The 22,746-nt window shown below is 53.1% G+C and overlaps 1 protein-coding gene across 1 annotated transcript; it reads right to left on the bottom strand.

The window, feature by feature from the left end:
* Window positions 1-2,379: 2,379 nt before the first annotated feature.
* Window positions 2,380-13,063, bottom strand: SKOR1 (SKI family transcriptional corepressor 1). The gene is made up of 5 exons (XM_078880265.1): window positions 11,942-13,063; window positions 11,330-11,872; window positions 11,078-11,212; window positions 6,520-6,578; window positions 2,380-2,395 (listed from the first exon to the last, which is right to left on the bottom strand). Exons 1-5 carry the CDS (start codon window positions 13,061-13,063, stop codon window positions 2,380-2,382), a joined length of 1,875 nt encoding a protein of 624 aa, XP_078736391.1.
* Window positions 13,064-22,746: the final 9,683 nt, after the last annotated feature.

Raw genomic sequence — 22,746 nt, 5'->3', positions numbered from 1 at the left:
GAGCCTTGGTGCGTGTTCTCCGTCCGATGGTCATCATCGTGTTTTTTTGTTAACCGAGTAGAAAAAAAAACCGGAGCAAATGTTTTTTCCCCCCCATTAATATTTGATGAACAAAATCTTAATTAACGGCCGCGGTGTTTAGACCGCGTGGGGTTCTGCAATGGCTCGGAGTCACGGCGGAGACGAGCCGAGCGCAGTGGCGATGCCGTGGTTTTTTTTTTAAGGATCGCGAATTCATTCCCACCCTCATTTGCATACCGGTTTACCAGCTCCATTAGTTAATGAGAAGGGTTCCAGTGGCCCGCGGCAAGGTACACGTTCGGCCACTGACAGCGGAAATTATTCACGATGTCCGACTTTAAATTTCGCTCTCCCCCCCCTCCCGCCCTAAAACAAAACACAACTGGAGGTTGGAACGAAACGGTGCCCCCCCCCCCTTCGCCTCACCCCTCCCCCCTTAATCCCCCCCCCCCCGGCTCCCGTAGTCCCCGTCCTCACGGTCCAATTGCCCTTCCCGACACTCTCGCCACCCTCTCTCCAACCCGCCCCCCACCGCCCCCCAACAAAAAAAAACCCAGCAGGAGTTGTTTCCTTTTCGACAAATGAACAGCGGATTTCGCTGGAACTCGGCGGCGGAAAGCGAAGCGGTTTTATCAGCCTGCTCAGGACTTCGGGGGTGGGGTGATCTGCGTCCAGAGGGCATTTGCTACGCCGGGATGCTGTCGGCGCGAGGCCTGCACGTAGAAGTGTCGAGTGTCACGTTTGTTATGCGAGTATGTTGAGCTTCTTTCGCACCGTACGTAGCCCACCCTAGATACGCCCTCGTGGGTGACGGTGGTGGTGGTGGTGGGGTCTTTTTTTCTTCCTCTACAGGCACTCTAGATTTCAACACTCATCAGTTCCGTTGGCCGAATATCGCATTTCAGGACCCTTTTGAAAAAGAGTCCACACACCGTGAATAATTCCTGAGTAGTGAATCGTGTGTGTGTGAGATTCCCGCTCACGACCAACACTGTGTGACGATTATCTGAATCGGTTCTGGGTCTCGCCGAGGCCGAAGCAGCCTCAAATGAGCACCTGGTGCGGTGTGTAAGCATCGCCACTGGGGAGACAAAGGCGGACGGGCGTGGTGCTGGCCACCCACCCCTTCGTGTGCCGTTCAGGCCTTCATGGGTGCTCGCTAACAGCACTTGCTCCAAGAGTCTGTTAAGGCTATACCGGGAATCTTTGTCTTTTTTTCTATGCGTACATATACATACGTACTTACAATTAATTGTTATTCTATTACAGCACTGGTGTGGGGTCAAGCGCTACAAAGCAGTGGTTAGCGAACTAAATTCTGAGCCCTCGGTTCGTTCCCCGACCTCACGGCTAGCATCAGTGGCGAAGTGATATCGCAACTAGCCTCGGGACCAACTTCATCGGCCCGCAAATGACCAACGCGCCGACCTAGAGTCAAACAATCGCATGGCGAACACGGTACGGGGAGGTCTTCATTCGTTCAAGTTGATGTACAAAGAGATTTAACATCAAGATTGGATTTAAACGAATTGAATATTTCACGACTCGCACCGCCCGCGCGCTTTTGCGCGGGGGACACACGGCCGATGTGGCGGCTGACGTCATCACGCAGAAATGTTTCGATTTAAAGTTTTCGTGACTGCAGGGATTCATATTCTTGGTTCTTTCGGTAAAGTCACGTCGAAGGGAAATAAAAAAATAAAAAAAATAAAACATAATAAGATAAAATTCTCACGACGTTTCGGCCACAACGCAAGCAGCCGTCTTCAGGTTCTTCACCTGAGGACGGCTGCTTGCGTTGTGGCCGAAACGTCGTGATAATTTAATCTTATTATGTTTTATTTTTATAATTTTTTTATTTCCCTTCTACGTGTCATCACGCAGGTTTGCGCGGTGACGTCACCACCGCGCAGTTCGCCCACCCGCACGCCAGCCAGCAAAACTTTTTTTTTCGAATATAGTTTGGTATTTTAGCGTGTGATGTTCGATTCCCTTAGTATTTACGGGTATCTTTTTTTTTTTTTAAACAAATGTTTCTTTAAGTTGCTTAACACATTTTTAGCCCGCGCGAGCCGAGCTGCTGAAACCCACGTCACGTTTGTATCCTGCGCTATTTTCTTCTCCCCAGGTCTCGACTTGAAAAGGCGACTTTCGTCAGTCTCAGAGGGTTCTCACCTGGGCTTAAATAAAGGACGCCCCTCTCTGTGTGTGTGTGTGTGTCTGTCTGTCTCTCTACGCCCGCCCGCTCTCTCGCTGTTTTGCCTTGGATTCCATCTATATGCTAAACGCGGCAGAGTTGTAAGCGCGGAGCCTCTGACAGATAAGGGCGCCTACCCTTACTTATAGAGCCGCTGCCAGCTAATTTGATCTCCTCCTACACACATGGGCACACGCACGGGCACGCACACGGGCACGCGCGTACACACAGCGCACGCGCGCGCGTACGCACGACACACACACACGCACGCGCGTGCGGATACAAAAAAAACTCAACTCATTCGTCAACTGTGTGGCCTTCAAAGGAATATATATGAGACGCGACGTTTCGGGCGATACCCCTTCTGTCATAGTAAACAGACATCGATAGGGGCATAAAATGATTTGTATAGGTATAGGGTGTGTATGCTGTATTTAAGATATCCATATATTGTATAGGCTACGGTGTGTAAACTTTATAGGCTATGTACAGTATATATGTATCCTGTGTACATCATCAACACAATCATGGGAATGTAGCCTGAATCAGCGTCTAAAAGTGTAGGAAGAGGTTGGTTTGCGTTCACCTGAAGCAGTGACAACAAAGACAAAGATCCCCCGTATAGCCTTTACGCACTTATGGGGCAAGTGCTGTTAGCGAGCACCTATGAAGGCCGGCACGGCATACGCGGGGCCAGCACCACTCCCGGTCGCCTTTGAATCCCCAGTGGCGATGTTTACACATCGCACCGGGTACTCATTTGAGGCTGAGTCGACCTAGGGGAGGTCCAGGACCGGTTCAGACAATCGTCACCGGTGTTGGGCGTGGGCGGGAATCGAACTCGGGTCCGCCGGGTTTCGTGAGCAGCGTAGCGCTGACCGCAATTTTTCGAACAATTTTGAAGAGAGCTGTCGTCCGTCTTTTGTAATCCGTTACTCCGACCTCTTTGGCGTCGCTATCGCTTATTATTAATATTAATCGACTTCTAAACTTCTTCCGCTCATTCTTCTTCCGCCGTTCAATTTCAAATAAATCTTCATTTTATTTTACACGGAAGATCCCGCGTGGCCAGTTTCTTAGCTAGTTTCGATAGCAACGACCCGCAGCCACGGACGAGATGGTTATCATTGGGGTGTACAGCAGCCCAGCCAGTAGCCAGCCAGAAAACTCGAGGCACGGACTACATATACACGTATTATTACTAGTATGGTGAATCATAGTGATCCATACCGAGTGTCGAGTTAAATCAATAATTGTGACGTCTTCATCTCACTAGACAATACTCTCTTGTGTATGGAGTGAGTGCACAAAGTCACGACTGAGCGAGCCGATTGATGCAACTTCTATTGTTTGTTTTGGAAGGACACGCAACACTGAAATGTGGCACAACTATATACATATAGCCTAGTCTTTGTGTACAACGAGAAAAACGAAACAAAATCGTAAAAATAAAAAAATAAAAAAAATTGCGCCCTCTAAGAATGACGGCGTTGGAGGTTCAACCGTGATTTCACAACTCGGAGCCAGTTGCCTCTCAGCCTGAAGTTACACCTCCCCCCACCCCCCGAGAATCGCGCAACAAATACACAACTTACAAATATTACAAAGACAAAGATTCCTCTTGTAGCCTTAACAGACTGTTAGCCAGCACCTATGAAGGCCGGCACAGCACACGAAGAGGTCGGTGACCAACACCGCGCCCGGCCGCCTTTGTCTTCCCAGTGGCGATGCTTACACATCGCACCAGGTATTCATTTGAGGCTGAGTCGACCTCGGGAAGGTCCAGGACCGGTTTAGAATAATCGTCACTGGTGGTGTTGGTGGCAGGGAGCGGGAATCCAACTCGGGTGGTCGGGTTCGCAGCGCAAGGCAGCGCTAACCGCTGCGCCACCGCTCCCCATACAAATGTAACAAAACACATCACCACCCGCTGTCGATGGGACCAAGTGATACGCCTCCCCTAGAGCGTGACGCTAAAGTCGACAGAAAGCGGCTACTGTTACCAGTGCCGGATTAAGCTAGTGCGAGGCCTGTAGCATATGTTGTTATAAAGGGGCCTTAAATAAAAAATAAAAGACGTAAATATTAAAACACAATTGTTTTACTTGCACAGTAAAGTAATTATATTTTTTCATTTGCTATTCGACCAGATAATTCCACAAATCACTAACCTTAAACACCAAGTCGTTCATAAAAGTTGAAGGCGGTATAGTACTGTAGTAATAGAGCAAGTGCAGAATCACTGAACCGGAATTGATAGCTTGAAAGTGTTTAGCGCGGGGCCCTTGAAAGTGCGGGGGCCCGTAGCTACTACATATAGTAGCTACTACAGATATAGTAGTAGCTACTACATATAGCTACTAGTAGTAGCTACTACATATGTAGCTACTTTTGCTACGACGATAATCCGGCACTGACTGTTACCAGTTACGAAGTAGAATACGTATAAAGCTTGGTACAAACAAATAAAGATAACACTAACAACACTACTACTACCACGCTGTATACGTGTCCTACTCAGCAGTGATTAGTGCACATACGCCAGACAAATGTGGTACAGCAATTCCGAGTCCACTTTGAGCGCTGCAGACTGCATGGGCAAGCGCTGCTCGCGAGCACCGAGATTCGGCTTTGCAGAAAGCTGCACCATTACACGCAACACGACTAACGCAGACAGTATATATTTATATATATTTCCCCCGGCCGTCTTTGTCTTCTCGGCGTTTTATGCTCACACGACGAGGGCACCAGCGAGTGTACTTGAATTTAAGGCTGAGTCGACCTACGCGTGTGTTCGTATAATATAGTTTTTTTTACACATAAATTGCACGTTCTACCGCTTTTTATCGGCATGAACGTCACACTCCACAGGGCTTTCCTTCCCCAATGAGGGATCTCTTGAACTAAACCCGTTGAACGATTTTTTTTTACTTTTATTTTACCAGGCAATGCCCACTGAGCAAGTATAGATTTTTCTTCATAAACGACCTGGTTCTCACAAATGATAGCCCAACAAAGTGGCTTATAAGGTGGAAAGTTATAGCAGCAGCCACAGCGAGAGAGACACCGCAAACTCCAAATATCCAGCAGGCGTCAGGGTCGGAATCGAACCCACGACCTCCTGCATGCCAGGCGAGGTAGTTAACATCTCCTAGCCACCGTGATGATGAGAGAGAGACACACACATAAACTCCAAATATCCAGCAGGCATCAGGGTCGGAATCGAACCCACGACCTCCTGCATGCCAGGCGAGGTAGTTAACATCTCCTAGCCACCGTGGTGATGAGAGAGACACCGCAAACTCCAAATATCCAGCAGGCGTCAGGGTCGGAATCGAACCCACGACCTCCTGCATGCCGGGCGAGGTAGTTAACATATCCTAGCCACCGTGGCGCCCCATTGAAACCAATCAGCCTCCGCGTGTCATCACTTTTGGGGCTATGAGGATCCACCAGGGCTACACTTGTCCACGTTGCACCCATCAGACACCCTCACTCTCCATCACGTTCCACCTTACTCTGCCTTGCCTACCCTCTCTGCAAGATCAGCTCCATTCCCAGGCCCTGTCCCTTCCATCCATTCCATCGCCTTCCTCACTGAACGCCGTCGGATTGCATCTTAAAGCGCCCTGTAAAGAATCGAATATTTTTAAAAAATATTCTACTTTCGAACCTTTCTCTGTGAGTTCACGAGAGTTGACATCGTTCTGTAAATCTGCGTCGCCAAGTGTGTGTACACCGTCTAGAGGGTACACGCCTCTGTTTTACACGTGGCATACGAGTCCGTGTTCACTCACGGAATCTAACAGTGGACTTTAATGACAACGCACAGTTTGATGTGACATTATCGTCATTGATGCCGTCACGTGTGTTATTCAATATGCACGCTCCTATATTCACGTCTGTAATTAGACGCATATGTACCTGTGATTACATTGCACAGCACAGGTATTGACTATTGGAAGTAAGTGGGCATGGGCAAGGCACGCCTAGAGATAATAATTATTCTTTATTTTATATAGCGTCATTCATGCTAATAGCATCCCGTAACGCTGCACATTGATTATATATAGAAAAACTAAATTCCCATACACAGCTACTACCAAGCAAATGGAAACCCTACCGCTAAACAAAACCGAAAATTATAAACAAATTGCACCGGAACACAAAAAAAGCACAAACAAAAAACGATTACGACGATGTTGATGACGTTCGTGAGGATGTCCGGTGGTCGAGACTAACGACGCAGTGGCGGCAGCCAAAGGGAATGGAGAACAACGCACGAGAGGGGACATCCACACCGAGGAGACGGAGCGATGTGGATCTGTGGCATCGCGTGGCCGTGAGAGATGCCCACGGCCTGGGGAAACCCCACACAGGGAGGGCGCCACGGCGGCGAGATGTCAACTACCTCGCCTGTTATACGGGAGGTCGTGGGTTCGATCCCGACACCTGCTGTATATTTGGAGTTTACATCTCTCTGCCCCCCCCCCCCCTTCTTGTGGTCGCGTGGATTTTTCTCCGGGACCTCTGGTTTTTCTCCTTCACATTTAGAAACCACGTGCGTTTAAGACTATTTGGCTGCTATACATTTCCACGTGATAAGCCACTTCGTTAAGCTATCATTGTGTGACCAGGTCGCTTCTGAAAAAAGATGTGTATTGCTCAGTGAGCCTGAACTGATCAAATTTAAAAAAATGTGTTCATAGTTACAGCAGTGGATCGATCATGGCTCACTATGATGCTGCTGGTGATGATGCCATGTATTTACACCGTCACAATGTGTGTAATGCGTACCTAAGTACATACACCATATGCCTTCATCAACACTTTTGATTTCTATTATTATTTCTATTTTTTTTACCTACGTGACTTTACCAAAAAAAAAACCTAAGAGTATTCATCAACACTGCAAACAGACCAAGTGTATGGTACGGTACTGGACATTATGATAGTTACATTTTTATATTTCACGGCCGTTTGCCAGTCCTCTGCTAGATGAACGACTTTCCACGTCGTATCAGTCATAGACGCTGATTCACCATACTTCACCATGCTGGTTATTGCAGATTGCTGAAGATGGGGCTGCGGGGGCGGGGGTGAGATATCATGAGCTACTGATTTTGGCCGTGGCCGGAAATTGTACTGTGCTAACCACTGCGCCACCGCTCCACCTCCCGGACCAAGTTATCCGACTTAAACATTGTTGGATGAATATTTACGGAATCCCAGTCAAGTTCAAAGAGTCTCCGACTAAACGGAGCAAAGTAGGGGAAACTTATCTGCTTTCGCGGGCCTGAGGCAGCGGTTGAAATTCCACATTGCCGCGGCGGTCGGTAGTCAAAACAAACTACGACTAGCGATAACGTGGTACCGATTTTATCGACCCTCATGAGAATAATGGGACGTGTTGATCGCAACTAAACATTTAGATAATTATCGAGAGCTCTGATGATAGCGACGCCCAGATAAATAAATATGTATCCAACTGTGTGTATTTACAAAGACTCCCCGTGTAGCCTTAGCAGTCCATCGTGGCAAGGGCTATGAGTAAATGCCCAATGAAGACTGGCACGCCACATCAGAAGGGTGTGAGGTCAGCACTAAGTTCCGGCCGGCTTTGCTTACACAGGGCAACCGGGTACTTTTTTAATGCCGAGTCGACCTAGGGGAGGCCCCAGACGCGCTTCGGATGTTCGTCCCCGATGTTGGCCGTGAGCGGGAATCGAATTCGGGTGGTCGGGTCCGTAGGGCAGTGCGCTGACACTACCGCCCCCCCCCTCTCGTGTGCGTTGGATATACGCAAACATCTCACAAGCAACTGTGATTCATTGACTGACGTACATTGTAATGATGTTCTTAGAGGGCCTGAAATTCTGTAGTCCAGTTAATACTCACAGTTAGAGACATCGGAAGTGTGTGGTCACCACACTTCCGATGTCACCACATCTACGCCTCTATATAAAGAACGAAACAGGTGGACTTCTGCGCAAATCTGGCTGTCGCCTGGTGAAGCTAGTTGTAATTACTGGCGAAACGTCGTACTCTGATTGTAAATGTTGTGGCTTGGCTCTCCAACACACCGGCGTGCTGTACTAGTGACCTTACTAGTTGGCTGTGTCGGGTGGTGGCGGTTTCTAACGACACATTTCTATATTTACGCGATCTAACCCAAACAATCTCTATCATAAAACCCAAACCAGTTCGAATGTTGTGCCCCCCCAAACAAGGCCGCACAGGCTTGACTGATTTCCACTCACAGGGCGACAAGTCAGCCGCGAGTTCAGTGTCGTGTCTAAACGCGGCACACACAAATACAAAAATACAGGGTTGTCCATCATCGGTGAACCAAGTAATTCGCCTCCGGTGGAGTGTGACGCTAAATCCGATAGAAAGTCAATGAAAGCTGCTAGCGACGAACTCACCCCCCCCCCCCACTTCCAAATCCCACTCCCCCCGTACGCGCAGCGAGGGCGACACGCGCCGGGTTCACGCGGCGAGCGAGTAACGCGCGTGACAGCGTCGTACACGCGGCGCTAGAATCCGTGTTGTGGCGACGACGCGCACGCACAGACGCGTCGCGAGATCACCCACGTGGAGACGATGGACAACTTGTCACGACAAAGACAAAGTCGCCCCCCCCACCCCCCCGTTATAGCCTTCGAAGACTGATCGGGGCAAGTGCTGTTGGCGAGCGCCTATGAAGGACGGGCGGATGCCTCGCGACAATTTACCCCCTGAGCTGTCCGGGGCTTGGCTCCGGAAAAATGTTTACCCCACCCCCCTACCCCCTTCCAAGCCCACACCGGTGTCGGGGTCCGAGGGGGGGGGGGGCGCGGGGTGTGTGGCGGATGGGTGGAGTGGATTCAGCTAGTGCGGGGCCTGTAGCATATGTTGTTATAAAGGGGCCCAATTTTTTTAAAAACCTATTCATATTAAAACACTTTTTTTTTTACTTGCACAGTAAAGTAATTGTATTTTTTTCACTTTCTATACAGCCAGATAATACGACTAATCGCTAACCTTAAACACCCAGTCGTTCGTAAAAGTTGAAGGCGGTATAGTACTATAGTAAGAGAGCAAGTGCAGAATCACTGAACCGGAATTAATAGCTTGAAAGCATTTAGCGCGGGGCCCCTGAAAGTGCGGGGCCCGTAGCTACTACACATGTCGTAGCTACACGTGTTGCTACTTTTGCTGTTAGGATAATCCGGCACAGGCGGGTAGTCAAGCAAATATTACGCGAGACATTTAAACTCTTGCACGGGTGTAGCGTACAAACTCAACGCACGGCAAACAACTTGCACGCGTCAAGGGAAAGCGTATCTGTAACTGCGTGCGGATGCATGCACGTATACGTGGACTGATGCAAGACGCGATATTTAACGTTTGGTCGGCGCAATGCACGAAAAATGATGAACACCTCAACACGCGCATCGGCGTTATCGTCAACATCATCGTCGTCATCATCCGTGAGGAATAATTAATCAATGCAATTCTGTACGCGAACGAGTCGCGCAAACTTGTTTGACCATACTTCACCACTGGTCGCTCTCTCTCTCTCACCTCTCGTCGAGCAACTGACTTGGTATGGGTGCCCCGATCCCGATCAGTACGGTGCCAAAGAAGTTCAACACACGTGGACACATGCCCTTACAAGGCACGTCAAGCCGGCGCCCCATCGCGACGAATATGTGAAGTGTAACACGCGTGGGATGCACCTGTAGCAAAGATGAACGTCTCCCCACGTCGCCTTCAACAAGATACCTGGGGCAGGTATGCGCGTTCACGAGGAGCACCGATGAAAGCCAGAACGGCACACGAGGGCGGGGGGGGGGGTGGATGGCCAGTAACCACACCCGGCCGCCTTTGTCTCCCCAGTGGCGATGTTTACTACGCATCGCATTGGGTGTCCCGTTTGAGGCTGAGTCGACCTACGCGAGGCGAAGGATCGGTTCAGATATTCGCCACTCATTTTGGCCATGGGTGGAAACCCAACTCGGGCCTCTGCCGGGTTCGTAGCGCAACGCATTAAACGCCACGCTACCGCCTCTCCACATCTGTGACACACAACGACACAGATTCCCCGTGTAGCCTTAACAGACTGTAGGGGCAAGTGCTGTTAGCGAGCACCTATGAAGGCCGAAACGGTACACGAGGGGGTGGGTGGGCCAGCACCACGCCCGACCGCCTTTGTCTCCCCAGTGGCGATGTTTACACACCGCACCAGGTACTCATTTAAGGCTGAGTCGACCTAGGGGGGCCCAGGACCGGTTCAGATAATCGTCACTGGTGTTAGCCGTGAGCGGGAATCGAACCCGGGTCGCCAGGTTCATAGCGCAGCGCGCTAACCGCTACACTACCGCTCCCCACAACACACGCACGTATACACACGCGTGCACACACACACACATATATAGAGACATACGCACATAGACCCTCTCATACGCAAAGACAAAGTTCCCCCGTATAGCTCTTATCGTACTGTTGGGGCAAGTGCTCCGAACGAGCACCTATGGAGGGGCTATGGTGTGGCCAACACCACACCCAGCCGCCTTTATCTCCCCACTGCCGATGTTTACGCGCAGCACCGGGTACTCGTTAATGGCCGAGCCGACCTAGGGGAGTCCCCCGCAACCACCCACACGGCCCACTCACCCGGTCGCTTCTCTCGGGGGAGAGGTCCGCGCGGAAGCGTGGCTCTGGCGGGCTGGCCTCGACCCGGAGCGACGTGGCTGGGCGTCTCTCCTCCGGCACCTGCTGATGCTGATGATGATGCTGCTGATGCTGCTGCTGCTGTTGATGATGATGGTGGTGGTGGTGATGGTGGGAGAACGCGCGCTCCCCGACCGCCGTCACCTCGTCCACCTCCACGGCGTCGTCTTGGGGCAGGAGCTCCTCCTCCACCTCGTCCTCCGCCTCCGTCTGCTTGTGAGACTCCACGTCCACGTCTTGCTCGCTCTCCGCCTCGCTGCACGCGCCGTCGCTCAGCATCTCCGAGTGGTAGGACGACGGTTCGCTCAGGAGGTCCGGGGACAAGACGCAGTGCCTCCCCACCCCGCCACCACCTCCTCCACCTCCACCACCTCCCCCGGCCGCCACCACCACCACCCCGCCACCGCCACCGACACCGCCGAGGATTCCCGCGCCGCCGATGCAGCCGATGCCGCCAGCGCCGAACGCGTCGCGGTTGCCGTAAAGTTTCGCGAAACTCTCCGCGTCCTTCACCACGGGCCGGAAGGCCGACAGGTAGCTCGTGGTCGCGACGCCGCCGCCGGGCGCGCTCTGCTTGCGCATGGGAGACGCCGCCGAGAGGTGCCCGTCCCCCAGCGAGGAGGCGCGCGTCTCCTCCCCGGAGCGGTTGTCCTCGTGGCGCGAGTGCTCGCTCTCCGCGAAGCTGATGTCGCTCTGCTCCGAGCCGTCTCCCCCGCCTCTCTGCTGCTCCCCGTGCCGCTTGTGCGCCTCGGATAGCAGCTGCTGCTGCTGCTGTAGCGCGGGCGGTGGCTGCAGCTGCGGGTATCCGGGCACGGCGCTCAGGGTGGCGCCGTTGCGAGTCGGCCAGAACATGTGGAAGGACGGGTAGACCACCGCGTCTTTGAGGCCGCCGTGGGGTGGCCAGAAGATGCCCGAGAAGTTTGGGTATTTGGGGGGTTGCTGCGGAGGGGGTCCGACGGCCGCGGCAGCTGCGGCGGCCGCGGCGGCGGCAGCGGCGGCAGCGGCTGCCGCGGCGGAGGCGGCGTCGTCCTTCTTGGGGCAGAGGCCGAATGCGGGGAAGCCGTAGGGACTGGGGAAGACGGGCGCGGGCAGCTTCTGCAGGACGCTGCCGAACGTCTTGCTGGGCACGGGGATCACGGGGTAGCTGCGCACGCCCTCGGCCAGGCCCAGCGCGGCCGCCTCGTCCTCGTCGCACGGCCGCAGGCGCTTGGGGCCCCCGGCCATGGTCTGGCTCAGCATGGGACCCAGGCCGAATCCGTGGCCGCGTCCCGAGCCACCGCCGCCTCCGCCACCTCCTCCTCCACCTCCCCCGCCTCCTCCTCCGCCTCCTCCTCCTCCTCCGCCGCCGGAGATCCTGGAGGAAGGCGGCAGCGTGCGCTTGCGGGAGCCGCCGTTGAACATGGCCTTGACGTCCTCCCAGGCGTGCAGGAGGTCGTCCGAGTGGTTCTTGTCGGTGAGCCGCATGTGTCGGCGCCACGAGTTGAAGTTGGCGGCGTCGGGCTGCGTGTACTTGGCGTCGGGCGTGCGGTGCGAGTGGAAGATGAACTTGTTGGGCGAGAAGTAGAGGCCGCACGAGGTGCACTTGATGCACTTGGCGCGCGAGCTGTTGTAGCGCGCGGGGATGAAGCTGCCGCGGCAGCCCCAGGCGCAGTCGTGCGACACGTCGAAGGCGAAGTTCTCGGGCAGCCGCGGCGGCGCGCACTCGCCCAGGAACGACTTGCAGAGGCGCTCGGCCTCGCGCTTCGTGATCATTCCGCAGCGGCGCGACGACACGGGCATGGCGCCCGCGCGTCTCAGCACCTCCAGCTGCACGGGCGTGCACTGCACGCAGGTGATGCCCAGCGCCACGCGCCGGTTGTGGATCTCGTTGTAGCTGAAGTTCTTGAGCAGCGTGTTGGAGATCTGCGCCAGGCACAGGCGCTCCTGGCCGTCGATGACGAGCGACACGATGGGGACTCCGTAGAGGGTGACTTCGCGGACCTGGTTGGGTTTGAGCGAGGGTCCTCCGCCGCGACCGCCTCCGTAGTGCGGCTCCATGAGGCGCATTTCGGGTGATTTGGGAGCGCCCTGCGGGTGCGGCCCACAACCCGGTCCACCCGCGGCGGACATGTGACCCGAGAGGGCTTCCATGGCGAGACGGGAGTAAGCGATGTCCGTGGGTTTTTTTGTGATCGCGTCTCTCTCTCTCTCTCTCTCTTTCACTCTGTCTATCTCAGGGTCACTTAACAAATCACGGGTTTATTTTTCGTTCCTTCGTCCGCTGGCTCCCTCCCTCGTTCACCCCCCTCCGCTCCCCTCTCGCCCTCCTCCCTCCCGCTCGCTCGTCCGCTCGCTCGCTCGCTCGCTCGCCCGCCTGTCGAAAGACGTATCGCGCGCGGTTAAATTAAATACATTTTCATCCTCAATAAAGCACGCCATTATACCGTAAAGCGGCGCTTTCGCATAAAATTCAGGAGGTGCAAAGAATAAAATATACCGCGGGCTAAAAATTAATGTATCAGTAAGCCGAATTCATAAACGGGCAAAAACACCCGGCGCGACTCGCGGAAGGCGCGCGCGCGCGCAAAGTTAATAATGTATGTAAACAAATTTCAGCAAACGTTGTCTCAATATGCAATCCTTCACGGGGAAGTGCGCCTTCGTTTTTGCGCGTCGCATAATGATTTGTTCCCGAGCGGGGGACGGTGTTGCGTGAGAGAGGAGCGAGGGCGCGCGCACGCCGTGGCACATTCCCTCTCGTGACGATGTCTTTTGTTTCGCCTCCTCCTCCTCCTCCTCCACCCTCCTCCTCCACCCTCCTCGTCTTCGCTACGATGGGGACGTCGGGATATGACGGCGGGGGAGGCAGGGGAGGGGGTGAGGGAATCTCCGCCACCCCGCCCCGCCCCCCATCACGCATAGCTGCTGATGCACGAAAGCTTTCCAAATGAATGGAGCCGCTTTGTGTTGTGTATTTGTATGATTGTAATATGCGCGTGTTGCGTGTTGCGTGTATAGGACGATGTGATGAGAAGTGTACGCTCTACGTGCAGTGGCATATGGGAGGGGGGGGGAGGGGGGGGGGCGATGGTGCAGTGGTTAGCGCGTCGCGCGCGATGAATCCGCGACGAGCACGAACTCAATTCTCCGCCGAGGCGTCGAGGAGGCAGCGTCAGTGGCGAGTGATACCCACACCGGGCCCTGTGCACCCATCCACCCATCCACCCAGCCCCCACCCCACTCTCAGTCGTGGATTGACTTTCATCCAGCAGTGGATGAACTGAAAGGCTGTAAATTAATATGAGTGAGTATTCATCCACGTCACGAGAGCGCTTTACACACACACATGCACTGATTGCTCGCTGTGTAAGCAACTTAAACATTCCATGTTGATCGCCTCCGTTAATTGCCTTGATTTGGTTCTATATATATGTGTGTTTAGTTTGTGTTTATGATGTCTTTCGAGGCCTCCCCGTATCAAGAGCGATTATCATGATTAGATCTTTGCCGTTGTCATTATGCTTACGACTACGCGTTGATGATGTGTTGATTTATTGCACTCGTATTTGTTTATGCAAAACCCAGGGTCTCCCTTTCGAAAGTCTCCTCGTCTCTCCGGGCTCACCCGGTTCATTATAACAACAACAATAACAACAACAATAACAACAACAATAACAACAACAATAACAACAACGGCCATTAATGGGTGGTGCCCAGAAATGGTATTATGAACATACAATGATCGTTGATGTTAAGTAAACAAATGTGGGCGTAAATATGATGGTGAATTGGCCACAAAAATCTAATAAAAATCATACTTAGCACTGCCTAATAACCGAATATATAATTACACCCATACCAGGCGAACGTTTCGGGTAACGAGCCATATGTACGCATATACACATGCAGTGATTGATGCTTCGTGGCGGAGTGCTGGTTGTAGATATCACACAACAGACAAGATCACGCACGCACTAATACAAAGACCCCCCATATAGCCTCAACAGACTGTTGAGGCAAGTGCTCATTGCGAGTAACACCTATGAAAGCCGGCCTCGGCACACGAAGGCATCACGCCCGGCCGCCTTTATCTCCCTCGTGCCGATGTTTACACATCGCACCAGATACTCATGTGAGGCTGAGTCGACCTAGGAGAAGCCCAGCACCGGTGCAAGATAACCGTCATTGGTGTTGGTGACCGCGAGCGGGAATCGAACTTGGGCGGCTGTGGTTTGTAGCGCAAAGTGCGCTGACCGTTGCGCCACCGCTCCCCACGCGCGCTCACACCATCACACACCTTATGCGGTCTTTGATGAAAACGTCTCAATGAGCGCTAAATGATTATCCGCATGGGCATCTTCTTTTGTTTAATTCGTCCGTAAGCATCGCCGCCGAGCATTATCGCATGGACACACGTACTTATTAATGCACGCCTTAATCTTATGTATACATACTAAGTATATGTATTTTTTATCGAAAACATATCAATAGAATTCGCCGGTAAGTGTATATACATTTAAACATTATTTCGATTTGCGCAGCGTGTGAACGGTGGAGGAGGCACGTGTATAATACTAATAATAATATTATTATATATTTTTTTAATTATATAAAACACATTAGCAGATTATGTGTTCGGGTAAGGTAAGGGTGGTGAGCTGGGAACGTGGGCTCCGAGAGGATTAGCAGCGCATTTAAAGCGAAACGCCAGCGACAAGGCTTGGCGTAATCCTTGCGAAAATTAATGAATTAGATTTTTTGATAAATATATAAAAGAATACATATTTGTTCTATGTACAAAATAAATAATGTAAAGGAAAGTGGGAGAAAGGGGGAGAGCGCGGAGAGGATGGGTGGGTGATGCTTCGTTCAATAAAAGCTGCTTCCAAGACGCGGTGTCAACTTCATCAACTCGTCGCCGTGGTGGAGCTGTCCATGGTACCTGATCGGATTTACTAAGAAGTAGCTACCACCCACCCTCAATGTGCGTGTGTGTGTGTGTTACACACGTGTGTGTGTTACACGTGTGCGTGTGCTACACACACACTTATATACATATAAATGCTCACATACATACGCACACACGTGCATACACACAACAGATTGTTGGGGCAAGTGCTGTTAGCGAGCACTTATGAAGGTCGGCACGGACAACGAGAAAGAGGGTGGGGTGGCCAATACACCATGGCCGGCCGCCTTTGTCTCCCCAGTGTCGATGTTTTTGGACACCGTATGAGGGAATTATTTTTAAGGCTCAGTCGAACTAGAGAAGACGCAGAACCGGTTCAGATAAACAACCGTACATAAACGCACGCACCCCGACTTGCACACACTTACACACCTTGTACAGACAGGCACACACACATAAATATTCGCTAACATAATAGTCATATACAAAGAGAAATGTCCCCCGTGTAGCCTTAACAGACTGTAGGGGCAAGTGCTGTTAGCGAGCAATTATGAAGGCCAGAACGGCACACGAGGGGTGGGTGGCCAGCACCACGCCCGGCCGCCTTTGTCTCCTTAGCGGCGATGTTTTCACACCGAACCAGATACTCATTTGAGGCTGAGTCAACCTAGGGGAGGCGTAAAACCGGTTCAGATAATTGTCACCGGTGTTGGTCGTGAGCGGGAATTGATCTCGGTGCAGCGTGCTAACCGCTGCACCACCGCTCCCCATCCATATACACTCTCACACTCTCATGCAAACGTACAGCTTGACTCACAGAAATATGCACCCTTCTGACACTCGCATACAGCTTCTTACACACTCACCCGCGAACACGTGCTTGTACACACACCTTAACATACATACACATACACACCCACTCTTACACGCATGCATGCATAGGTATACCGTCACATACAACATGCGTACACGTATCGACACTCACTCTCCCCGTCTGCTCCGAACCGTATACGGTACCCGTGAAGACACTCTGACACACGAACACAGAAAGAATATAAACCCCGCTCACGTTAATACGCCGACTCATACACACACACACGCACACATGCTCACGTGCGCGCAATCACTAGCAGGCGCCATACTCTCTTAAAAACGCACGTGCACGCGCACCACAAAACGCACGCGCGCGCGCGCGGGTATATAAATACACTCCGTCATGCACGCGTACACAAATTACCAAAGTTGAATCGCGACCACCAATTATTGCCGAGCATTGCATTGTGTTCGTGCGCTCTTTTCGATTTGTCGCAAGGCGGAGTTGTTTTTCGCCCTCGTCTCTGTTCGCTCCGTCGCTGTTGCTTTGTTTGTGTCATTTCCAGTGATCCAGGTCACGCGAGTAAATGGGACTCGTGTCGGTCCCTTGAGTTCTCACCACCTCGCTAGACAACATCGATACTTGATACGTCTACGCTTAAGTAGACACACCGTGAAACACGCGTGTTTCAACTCTCTGCCTTACTGTCACAGACATACCCCCCCCCCCTCCCACACACACATATATATCCCCCACACACACACATATATATACAACCACACACACAGACGAACACTGTCATACATGCACGTACCCTCCATTTCTCTCTCACAAATACACACACACGCACAAAGACAAAGATCCCCCCTATAGCCTTAAACCGATTTTTGGGGAAAGTGCCGTTAGCGAGCACCTATGAAGGCCGGCACGGCACACGAGGGGATGTGGGGCCAACACCACGCCCCACCGCCTTTGTTTCCCCAGTGGCGATGTTTACACACCCCATCAGATACTAATTTGAGGCTGAGTCGATCTAGAGGAGACCCAAGACCGGTTCAGATCATTCTCACATCGTGGCCGAAAGCGGGACACCGAACTCGAGTCGCCGCGTTCGTAGCGCCGCGTTCTCACCGAGACAATTCCGCTCCCCACACGAGCACACATGACGAACAAAGACAAAGATCCTCCGTGTAGCCTTAGCAGACTGTTGGGGCAAGTGCTGTTAGCGAGCGCCTTTGAAGGCCGGCACGGCACACGAGATGGTGCGTGGACAAAACCACGCCCGACCGCCTTTGTCTCCTGAGTGGCAATGTTTACACACCGCACCAGGTACTCATTCGAGGCTGAGTCGACACACACATTCAGATATACACACGCACGCGTACACACACGTAACTCGGCACGCGTGCACGCAATTGTTTTTTAAAATGTCAAACCACTCCGCACGCTGATTCTGAGAAGTAATAATCAATCACTCGCATATCTCCCACCACGCCCGCCCGCCTCCCAAACTTAACAGACGAAAAGGCAACTGTCTCAACCCCTGCCACTGAACTTAACGCGAAGCACACGCCGCATACAGACGCACGTGGTCGTGCGTTTAGAAAAAAAAAAAAAGATTCAGAAATGCTCGCCGCTCGTTTCACTCGAAATAAACGAATCATTTTACGTCGTCGAAATTACGACGACGACGACAACGACACCTCTACAAAAAGCACCATCGCAGATATTTAAGAGATGATATTTTTTGTTGTGTGTCGTGAGCGCGGCGCGGTGTTGTTAGTTGACCGAGTGCATCAGAGGCGATGACCGCACAGCGAAGCGAAGCGCAATGGCCCTGGCACCCTTGTTAAATGAAATCCGGGAGAGAGCCCGAATTGCATCGACGATCGCTTAATATCATCACGTGGAACATGCGACGCCGTTTATAACTGCACGTTTGCGGGTGGGTTATTATTTTTTACAAATATTTTTTCTACTGCTGAAATCAAAATATAACAAATCAGTTGGGGGTCCGTGGTGACCGACGTCTGATTGAAATAACCGTCGCGATGGCGCACCGGGCTGGACAGGGCCCCCATCCAGCAGTAGATAAACAAGAGGATATCCACGCCACGTTTCACGCTACGCAAAAATCAGCAACGCACACGGCAACACATGCGACATCAGCGCGAGCGACACGTGACTCGTCGGAGTGACGGTGACAGGTACCTGGACGGCGGTGGAACTTGATGCAATTTCAATCCGGTTGTTCGCCGTCACATCTCCATCGCTGCGTCCTTTAAGAAGGGGGGCTTGCGAGGGGGGATCTGGGGGTCGTTGGAAGGGGTGGGTGGGGGAGAGCGATGTGTGGGGGAGATGCAGCGATCTTGGCGGCGGGGTTGGTGGTGGTGGTGGGGTGGGGGATGCTGGGATGAGATGGATAAGTATGGGATGTGATCTTGAACCCGGGGCCGGGGGGGATCACCAACGCTCGAGAATCATGCGGCGGTGGTGGAGCAAATGTTCAGCAATCCGCCGCCACCTTTCCTTCTCTTCGCCGGTGTCGTACTGCGTGCGCGAGTGTTGCGTTGGGTGTGCGAGTGCGTTAAGCGCGTGTATTGTAGCTATATGCGTGTGTGTGTGTATTGTAGCTGTGTGTGCGCGTGTGGAGCGGACACTGCGCACCGAACCTCAGGGACGATATCGCGTCCGCGAGGGCTGTCGCGACAGCTGTTCCCACGGGCGCGGCCGCCCGACGCGACCCCACGTGAGCGGCGAATAGCGGCGAACAGCGGCGGTGGCGACGACGGGGATTACGAAGGATCTCACGGGCGCGAAGGCTGTGCGATAGACGCGGTGCTCGCACCTGCTTTGCGTGAAGGAGAGACGACGATTGTGCGGGTGATGGGGGCGCTCCGAGGGGGGGGGGGGGGAGGAGGGTGTTAGGGGAAGAGCGCGCGGTAGAAGCCCCGCGGTCGCGAATCGCACGCCGCGTCCGCTCGCTCACGAGTTGTGCGGATCGCGCTCACGCCGAGTGAATCTGTTAAACGCCGCTGCCCTCCTCCTACACCCCCTCCCCTCACCGCGCCCCCTCCTCCTCCTCCTGCCTCCTGCTGCTGCTGTCTCCCCTCTCCCCACCTCCTCCTAGCCCCCCCCCCCTTCCCACACACCGCACTCCTGTTACTCGTTCTCCCTCCCTCCTCCACCGCGCCCTCCACTCTTCTCGTATCTGTCCCTCCCTCTCCTCCTCCTCCTCCTCCCCGTGTAAACGCGTTCACGCACCTCCGTGTAAGTCCGTAGCCTCTCTCCCCCCCCTCCCCAAGCGCGTACGCTCTCATCACATCACATCCCAAGCCTCCCTCCCACTCCCTCCCTCCCTCGCTCCCCGGGCCGCGCGCGACGCGTCGCGATCAGTCTAGCGACACCTCGGATGTCAATCCGACCGTCTCCTCTCGCCTGTCAGTCCGTCAAAGATCGGGACGCCTGCGTGCCAAAGGGCCCACCGTGTGTTCCCCGCGTCCTCCTACGATCTCGATTGTCTCTCGCCGTGTATCCTCTCTCGCTCGCTCGCCGCGGAGACGGGAGGACGCACAGACGGAAGAAGGCTCCTGCTGGTGATGCTGATGGTGCTGCTGCCGCAACTGGTGTTGATAATGCAGGTAAGTCCGTACGTAGAGCGCTTGATCCGTAGCTGTTTAACAACACACGCTCACACGCACGCGGCTACGCGTGGACACACTCACGTGAACTCTCAATTAAGCCCCCCCCCGTCATCACCCTCACACGACGCATGCCTTTTGCCGAGTCACAGTTGATGGTGAATTATGATGGTGACGATGATGGTGGCGTGTGATGGGGAAGAGCGTGATGATGAATCTGCTGTGATACTGGGTGCATTACCAGCATCGTCGGCAAGCACGCGCATTGTACATACGAACGCGCGCGCACGTGTACACATACAAGCCCACACACACACACGTGAACACTCAGAGACATAAGTACGCGCACACGCATCTACACGGACGCACACACAGGCATACTGAAGATCCCCATATGGGCTTTAACAGACTGTTGGGGCAGGTGATGTAAGCGAGCACACACAAGGGGGTGGGTGGCCAGCACCACGCCTGACCGCCTTTGTTTCCCTTGTGGCGATGTTCACACACCGTACCAGGGTACTAATTTGAGGCTGACTCGACCTAGGAGAGGCCCAGGACCGGTTCAAATAATCGTCACCGGTGTTGGCCGTGAGCGGGAGTCGAACCCGGGTCCCCAGGTTCGTAGTGCAGCGCGCTAACCGCTACACTACCGCTCCCCACATACACACACACACGCGTAAAACACACAGACGCACACACATCGCCGTCAATTACACTTCGCCATCCCGCCCGAGGCTAACATATGCACAGTATCGATCTGTCGCTCTGCTCTGGACGCATACGGATCGACGACATCACGTGGTTCCTCTGCGCGGGCCCCTCGCTCTCGAAATATGATCTCATTGCTGCAAAACAGCCTCTCGAGAAACACGCTGGCCACACAGATGGGTCACTTCGCTACGTTGAGAAACCCATTCATAGTCTGCCGCCGGTCGCTATATATATGTCATCGACAGTATATATATGTATGTTTTTATGATCTTCTAATGATTAGTGGTAATGTTGTTGTTGTTTTTTTTAAAAGCGATTTTACATTCGTATGAGAAATGCATCAGCGGCCGTCCAGCCATCGTGATTTATGATGAACAGCTCAGTCTCAATCCACTGCTGGGCCGGGGGGGGGGGTATTTGACCATACTTCACCACGCCGGCCAAGAGGGTTTTTGGCCAGTAATATTTTTCGACCAAAATTTTTTTTTTCGTGTGAAAACGTGACATTGGGGTGAATACGCTTTCTTCAACATTTATAGCTGCCACTGACTTGACAAAATAGCGACGGTGCCCTTTATTAAGCGAGGAACAGTCCCACTGAGTTTCAAGAATCGTTTTCGGGAGGTTCCTGTTACATTGGGATGCTGAACCACCAGTGCCATCAATGGTTGGTGTCTGGGCGTTTGGGCGTTTGGGCTCCGTGTTGGAGCAAAGCGGAGAACCCAGGAGAAAGGCCACCACGCACACGAGGGGAGATCGACCGAACGCTCCGCGCAGACAGACGCAATGCCCAGACAGATGCAATCAATGAAACGTGTCAAACTGACCGAGCGCATTGCTGCGTCTCCTTCTGCTGTACTGCAAACCTCGCAGCAGCATCATGACCCCGACACAAACGCCTGTGGCAAGCCCCTTGGTGGAGGTGTCACCCGTCCACGCACGAAGCAGGCTGCCCTCCCTGCTTCGTTATCGATATCCGACGAGATCGGCCCCTTCCCTGCGATGCGGACGTTGAACAAATGTTTGAACGGAATCCTCATCTGGCCGAACAACAACAGCAACAACAACGACGACAACAGAGGACGACGATAATAATAACGCAATTCATAATCAGAATCTTGATTTAAACTGGACGAATCCGATGAGCTATGAAGCTCTTTTTTTCTTTCTCACAGATACCCAGTGATTGGTTGCGGGTCAGCAAATGACAATTCATTGCACGTGCAAATATTTCGCTGAAGACATCCGGCGAGCGTCACAACCCCCGGGGCGAAGAGCCGGGCTCGATGTCACTCAAAAGCCACGCGAGAGAAGTTAAAGAGATGGGGTGGGGGGGTGGTGGTGACTTTAAGTGTCTCTTAATAGTCGGTGTGGATTAAACGCTGCCGCTGCTGCTGGTAATGTGAAGCAGCAGTAGCAGCAGCAGCGGCAGCTCCTGGTACTTGGTGTAGACAGGATGACGAGGATGATGATGACGACGATGATGGTGGTGAGGTTGTGAGTCGCTCTACAGCGGAGAGTTCCGCCGTGAGCGGTAGGTGAGTGCAGGGTGACAGGGGGCTGCCACGGAAGAAACGGGAGTGTACATGGGCCTGGTGGACAGAGGAGGAGGAGGAGGGTGAGGAGGGTGAGAGGGGGGGTGAGAGGGGGGTTGAAGCTTCTGCGGATTGCTCAGCGGTCACTCCCAATTGTTTCAGATAAATAGCGACATGGAGCGGTGGCCCAGTGGTTAGCGCCCTACTCTATCGACCCGCACACG

Source organism: Lampetra fluviatilis, chromosome 3 (assembly GCF_964198595.1).
Source record: "Lampetra fluviatilis chromosome 3, kcLamFluv1.1, whole genome shotgun sequence".
NCBI classification, from domain to species: Eukaryota; Metazoa; Chordata; class Hyperoartia; order Petromyzontiformes; family Petromyzontidae; genus Lampetra; species Lampetra fluviatilis.
This window is presented reverse-complemented; position numbering and strand designations above follow the sequence as displayed.

Coding starts and splice junctions, on each gene's coding strand:
- SKOR1 (XM_078880265.1), bottom strand. CDS start 13,063: ATGGAAGCCCTCTCGGGTCACATGTCCGCCGCGGGTGGACCGGGTTGT. Junction 11,873..11,941: donor ACGACGCCGCCTCCGCCGCG/GCAGCCGCTGCC, acceptor CCCCCTCCGCAG/CAACCCCCCAAATACCCAAA. Junction 6,579..11,077: donor ACGCCGTGGAGGTGGACGAG/GTGACGGCGGTC, acceptor GGGTTTCCCCAG/GCCGTGGGCATCTCTCACGG.